The sequence below is a fragment of the Vulpes lagopus genome, chromosome 23, assembly GCF_018345385.1.
Source record: "Vulpes lagopus strain Blue_001 chromosome 23, ASM1834538v1, whole genome shotgun sequence".
Taxonomy (NCBI): Eukaryota; Metazoa; Chordata; class Mammalia; order Carnivora; family Canidae; genus Vulpes; species Vulpes lagopus.
The window spans coordinates 53,743,911-53,751,033 of NC_054846.1; the positions used below are offsets into that span (position 1 = coordinate 53,743,911).

General features: G+C 44.2%; 1 protein-coding gene across 2 annotated transcripts in view; it reads right to left on the bottom strand.

The window, feature by feature from the left end:
• FAF1 (Fas associated factor 1) overlaps nt 1-6,183 on the bottom strand; it is a 470,490-nt gene extending 464,307 nt beyond the window's left edge. For both annotated transcript variants that reach the window (XM_041738818.1, XM_041738819.1), the window contains exon 1: nt 5,700-6,183. In XM_041738818.1, coding sequence (XP_041594752.1) covers nt 5,700-5,744 — 45 coding nt within the window. In that variant the 5' untranslated portion in view covers nt 5,745-6,183. The remainder of the gene's footprint in view (nt 1-5,699) is intronic.
• Nucleotides 6,184-7,123: the final 940 nt, after the last annotated feature.

Here is a 7,123-nt window from a genome sequence, read left to right on the forward strand (position 1 = left end):
AAAACCCTATATGATCCAGTAAATCAACTTCTGGATATATACCTAAAAGAATTAAAAGCAGGGATTCAAATAATTGTACATCCATGTTCATAACGGCATTAATGACTCATAATATTCAAAACACGGAAAAAATTGTCCATTGACAGATGAATGGGTACACAAAATGTGGTTCAGCAGTCCCCCATTATCTGGAAGTTATGTCCCAAGACCACCAAGAGATGCATGAAACCAAGGACAGTACCAAACCCTATGTACACTACGCTTTTTCCTATGCATACGTATCTATAATAAAGTTTAATTTATAAATCCATTATTGTGAGATTAACAGTAACTATGATAAAATAGAGTAATTTTAACAATACTATATACTGCAATAAAAGTTATATAAATGTGGTCTCTCAAAACTTTTATTGTACTCACCCTTCTTTGGTGATGTGAGATGATAAAATGCCTACATGTTGAGAAAGTGAGATGAATGACCCAGGCATTGTGATGAAGTATTAGGCTACTACTGACCTTCTGATTATACATCAGGAAGATAGATCATCTACCTCTGGACCAGAGTTGACCAAGGGTAACTGAAACCATGGAAAGCAAAATCATACATATTGGGGGCTACTGCATACATATACTGTATATCAGCCTTTTAAAATGAAACGGAATTCTGACACATACTACAACATGGATAACTGTTGGGAGACATCATGCTAAGTAAAACAAACCAGTCACAAAAGGATAAATACTGCCCGATTACCCTTAAATGAGGTACCTAGAATATTCACATTCATAGAAAACAGGATGGTGGTTGCCAGGTGTTGGAGAGCAGGGGAAAATGGGAAGTTATTGTTTAATGGTTAAAGTTTCAGTTTTGCAAGATAAAAAGTGTTCTGGAGATAGAGTGGTGATGATTGCACAACAATGTGGATATACTTGATACCACTGAACTGGACACCTAAAAATGGCAAAAAAAAAAAAAAAAAAAAAAAAGTTAAGATGGCAAATTTTATGCTATGAGTATTTCACCACAATTTTTTTAAAAATTTAATTGGGGGTGCCCAGGTGGCTCGGTCAGTTTAAGTATCTGCCTTCAGCTCAAGTTGTGATCCTGGGATCCTGGGACCCAGCCCCACCTCAGGCTCCCTGCTCAGCAGGGGTGTCTGCTTCTCCCTCTCCATCTACCTGCTTGTGTGCTCACTCTCTCTCTCTCAATTCATTCTCTCTCAAATAAATAAAATCTTTTTAAAAATTTTTAATTAAAAGCTGTTATTATTTGAGGGAGAAATCTTTAAAAGGACAATTTGGGTTTTTGTTTGTTTGTTTGTTTGTCTGTTTAAAGATTTTATATATTTATTCATGAGAGACACACAGAGAGAAGAAGAGACACAGACAGAGGGAGAAGCAAGCTCCCCGTGTGGAGCCTGATGCGGGACTCGATCCTACGACTCCTGGATCATGACCTGAGCCAAGGGCACAATGCTCAACCACTGAGCCACCAGGTGCCCTAAGAGGACAATCTATAATACATTTGCTTTGTAATGAGTTCACTGATGTATAAAATCCCAAACCTGTCTTATTAAGTCATGGATGGAGGTGTAATTTTCCATCCATTACTTATTCAGTTATAAGAAACCAGGTAATTTTTTTTTAAGATTTTATTTATTTACTCATGAAAGACATAGAGAGAGAGCAGAGGCATAGGCAGAGGGAGAAGCAGGCTCCGCGACGGGAGCCCAACTTGGGACTCAATATCAGACCTCCAGGATCACGCCCAGGGCTGAAGGTGGCACTAAACCACTGAACCACAGGGGCTGTCCTTTAAATTACAATTGTTAACTACTCCTTCACTGATCAGTTTCAACAGAAGTCCTTTCTTCATTGAGTTGAAATACAAAAATCTTTCTCAAAAGTTTTTCTGGGGCTCCTGGATCACTCAGTTGGTTGAGTATGGGGCTCTTGATTCCTGCTCAGGTCACGGTAACAGGGTGGTGAGATCAAGCCCCAGCTCCAGCTCAGCTCCGTGTTCAGTGAGGAATCTGCTTCTCTCTCTCTCCCCCTGCCTCTCCCCTCCCCACATGCATTCGCACTCACACTCTCTCTCTTAAATAAATCTTAAAAAAAAAAAAAAAAAAGTTTCTCCGTATTTAGGGACTGTATTTATAAGAACCTATTATCTAGCAACAATCAAAATCTGAAACTTATTTTTAAAATCTGATATTTAGGGATCCCTGGGCGGCCCAGCGGTTTGGCGCCTGCCTTTGGCCCAGGGCGCAATCCTGGAGACCCGGGATCGAATCCCACGTCAGGCTCCCGGTGCATGGAGCCTGCTTCTCCCTCTGCCTGTGTCTCTGCCTCTCTCTCTCTCTGTGTGACTATCATAAATAAATAAAAAATAAATAAAAATAAAAAAATAAAAATCTTTAAAATAAATAAATAAATAAAATCTGATATTTAAAAATAATGTCCCTTTCTCAATAAAGGAACGAAAGGGGGACAGCCAACAAGCAGACACTGAGCTATAGAGAATGGACTGATGACTGTCAGGGGGAAGTAGGTGAGAGGATGGGTTAAATGGGTGATGCGGATTTAGGAGTACACTTGTGATGAGCACCAGGTATTGCATGAAGTATTGAATCACTACATTATACACCTGAAACTAATATGATACTGTATGTTAACTAATTGGAATTTAAATAACTTTTTATTTTTTTTAATTTTTTTTAAATTTTTTATTTATTTATGATAGTCACAGAGAGAGAGAGAGAGAGGCAGAGACAGAGGCGGAGGGAGAAGCAGGCTCCATGCACCGGGAGCCTGATGTGGGATTCGATCCCGGGTCTCCAGGATCGCGCCCTGGGCCAAAGGCAGGCGCCAAACCGCTGCGCCACCCAGGGATCCCTAAATAACTTTTTAAAAAATCATATCCCTTTCGAAAAAGGTGGTACTGAATTCTCGAAATTATTATTAATTTCACAGTCATGTGTTCACTTTTGGAGAGAAACTGATTTGCACAGTTACAGAAGAAAGCAGTATCATCCAAGTATCCACAATATAAAACTTGAACTGTAGGGATCCCTGGGTGGCTCAGCAGTTTAGCCTACTTTTGGCCCAGGGCCCAATCCTGGAGTCCCGGGATCGAGTCCCACGTCGGGCTCCCGGCATGGAGCCTGCTTCTCCCACCTCCTGTGTCTCTGCCTCTCTCTCTGCCTATCATAAATAAATAAATAAATAAATAAATAAATAAATAAATAAATAAATAAATAAATAAATAAATCTTGAAAAAAACTTGAACTGCAATCTTTAAAATTATCTAGTTTCTGATAACTGGATAAATACTAATTCTTAAAAAATTAATCCTACAAAAAGTTTACATAATCTTAAAAGTAGGAAGAATAATTGATTCTAAAAGTAAGTCCACTAAGCAAACTGATCTGGAATCATCATTTGAGAGGAACACAAGGTTCCTAAAAACACAAAAGGCTAATGCACTTAATATGTGCATAGTTTAGGGACGCCTGGGTGGCTCAGCGGCTGAGGGTCTACCAAAGGTAGCTTTGGCCCAGGGCGTGATCCTGGAGTCCCGGGATCAAGTCCCACATCAGGTTTTCTACATGGAGCCTGCTTCTCCCTCTGCCTATGTCTCTGACTCTCTGATTCTCTCATGAATAAATAAATAAAATATTTTATATATATACATATATATGTGCATAGTTTGTAAATAACTTTCTATTAGTGTTCTTACCTATTTGACAATATGAAATAAACTTTCACCATTTGGCAAACATTGAGAATGCCATAGCTTTTCCTTGTTTTGTAAACAACTGTTCACATCAGTGCCATTGGTGTGAACAGAAAAACAGAATGTATTAATGTGATCAAAATAATATCCCAAATGCTTGTCAGAAAATCTTACTTTGTCTCTGAGTACAAGAATCCTAAATTTCCTGTCCTTGGCCAATATAGAAGTTCACAGTAAGCATATTATCACAAATAATAAGAAAACAAGTAGCTACAACTTGTTACAGGACATTAAAAAAACTGGTGAAATCAAAATAAAGTTATAATTACCTTAAAGCTTTTAGTGAGATAAACTACACTTATTGTTGTCTAAAGCCCTTTCTATAAAGCAATTTTGTAACAGGATAAAATACTCCTAGAAAGATAGTGCTTTTTTCATACGACCACATTCCATATTAGCTAAAAGACTAGAGACTGAAAAAAAGGAAAAAGGGAATAAAAGACTTAAGCAGGGATCCCTGGGTGGCGCAGCGGTTTGGCGCCTGCCTTTGGCCCAGGGCGCGATCCTGGAGACCCGAGATCGAATCCCACGTCAGGCTCCCGGTGCATGGAGCCTGCTTCTCCCTCTGCCTGTATCTCTGCCTCTCTCTCTCTCTCTCTCTCTCTGTGTGACTATCATAAATAAATAAATAAAAAATTTAAAAAAAAAAAAAAAAAGACTTAAGCAAAATAAAATCTCAGAGCAATCTTAGAAAACGCCAAAATCTTGTGGTCAACTTTTATCTTCAGAACACCTCTGTCTGAGTTTGGAAGTTATGGTATAATCAAACGCAGATATAACAATATTCCCAACACATCAGATATCACTCCTGAGTAAAATAAAGAGCAAACTCCAGAAATGACCACCATAATAGTAAGTCACAAAATAAGGAAAATAAGAGAAAGAAGAAGAGCAGCCCAACAAAATCTCAATAAGAAAAACTATCCCGTACTATGCTAGTGTTAGACCATGTGCAGTAATGACCGTGTTAGAGAAAAGTCTGCCTATACATAACAGTAGCTTCTAAGTTAACGCCAAAATGAATGGTTAAAAATATCTCACTACATTTTCCTCATCAAACATCAGAAGGCAAAGATGGAGTTCATGGGATATTAGTTCTAACTTCAAGTCTTTCATGACGGGGTCCACCTCCATCTTCAACGAGCCTTCTTAAGATGCTCATATATTAGTGTAACTACATTTGGGCTAAATAAAAGAATAACCTTGGCTTATCCTTCAAATTATTCCTGCGGTTGGGACACCAACCAAGCAATTCACATCTGTAAGGAAAGGGAATCCGCAAATATGTAATTTATTAAGCTATGAATTCACCGCAAGGATACTTTGGTACATACAGCGTATTGGCCTCCTCTTTATCTTCATATCCTCCAAAGATTCCAATAGGCAAAGTCTACAATGTTCACTCCTCCTTGAAAAAGCCCCTACCTCCACCACCGCCTCCCCCTCGTTCCTTTTTACTCACCTCTTAATACAATACGCCACACCCACAACACACTCTCCGCACAGCGCTCTCCTCAGGGAGCAACCCAAAACTCCGACCCCCAGAACCCCACACTTACAAGCCTCACACTTAACACCCCCAAATTCCACCTCTTCTTCACATAATACAGGGAACACTACACAGCCCACACACATACAGCAAACCAAGTATCCTAACGCCCCCTCGTCCTGCAAATCCGTTCATGACACACTGTACACACACCCCACCCAGCAGATGAGCCGCACGCTCCCGATGGCTACACACACACACACACACACACACACACACACGCCACGTACCGAATAAAAACGCCCAAACCACACACCACCGCCACGCTCTGACAACCCCTGAGGAGAGACTACCCTTCTGGCACCGGGAGCCCACGAGGCTGGAGGTGGGAGAGGAACAGGCCGTGTACTTCACCTGAAAATCCGCCAGGATCATCTCCCGGTCCATGTTGGACGCCATGGCGGCCGCCGAGTTCCGCGGCTCCGGGAGCGAAGCGCGCACCTGGGAGGGAAACGGCGCCTCCTGCGGCCGTCGCCGCCGCCGCCGCCGCCGCCGGGCGCCGAGGGGCTGGCGGGCGAGCCGGCGGGAGGGCCGCCGGGCCGGCGGGCGGGGCAGCGCGGGAGGCTAGGCGCTCATGCACTCGGTAACCTTCAGGCGCCCGGGCCGCCCGCCTGCGCCCCGCGGAGCCCGCGCCGCAGCCGCCCTGTCAGGGAGCTTGGTCGGGATGGGGGTCCGGTCTTCCCGTCGCCGGCCAGGATGAGGGCAGGTTACGACAGCGCGCACCCGGCTCCCCTCAGCTGCGGCGAGACCGGCGGGGGCGGGGAAACCAGGCGAACTAGCAGGCGGGCGAACCCCTCGGCCGCCTCCGCCTCCTCCGCTTCCTCCCTGGCCGCCGCCTCCGCCCCTGGTTGGCCGGCGCCGAGGCTGTCGCACATTTTGCCTGTCATCGAGGTCGCAAAGCGCCGCTTTGCGGCTGCCACGTGACTGCCTTCCTGTCAAGCGCCGGGCGCGCGACTGCCTGGCGGGATCTGCGCGCCGCTGGCGGGAGGCCGACCAACAACTGCGGGAGCTTCAAGTCCCGCAACAGGTTATTCCGGTTTGGAATTAAGCAAAAGCCGCCTCGTGGCCGGGGCGGGGATCGGCCTCTGAGCCTTCCGCGGTTACGTACACATCGAGCCCCACAAACGACCCGTTTTACAGACAGCGTTTCATAAATGAACATTTTCTCCAAAATACAACTTCGTAGACAGGCTTTTAGACTCAACCCCACGACCCAAACCTGCTTACACACTGTCACGCCCCGGCCCAAGCCCCCTGACGCGCGCGCCCCCAGACTCGGTAACGCAGAGGTAACCAGCCTCCCAAGATGGACGCGGGGGGGCGTGGAAGCTGCGAAAAGTGAGACTGTCGACCCCAAGAAGAAGATGAGCACTTTTTTTTTTTGTTAGTTATAAGAAATAAAGACTTTTCTATTCCTGCAGCATAACAATCATTTTTTAGACCTAAGGCAGCATCTTGCAAATGGAGAAAACTTGAATCCAGCTTTGAATATAACCAATTGAAAATACTTCTGTAAGGGAAGAAATTATATTAAGATGCCAATTACTAAAAGTTTCAATTTATGGTCAGAGGTTGACAGGCCTTGAGACAAGAATAGTCAAAGACAAAAAATAAAAATAAAAAAAGAGGCAGAGACAGAGGCGGAGGGAGAAGCAGGCTCCATGCACCGGGAGCCTGATGTGGGATTCGATCCCGGGTCTCCAGGATCGCGCCCTGGGCCAAAGGCAGGCGCCAAACCGCTGCGCCACCCAGGGATCCCTAAATAACTTTTTAAAAAA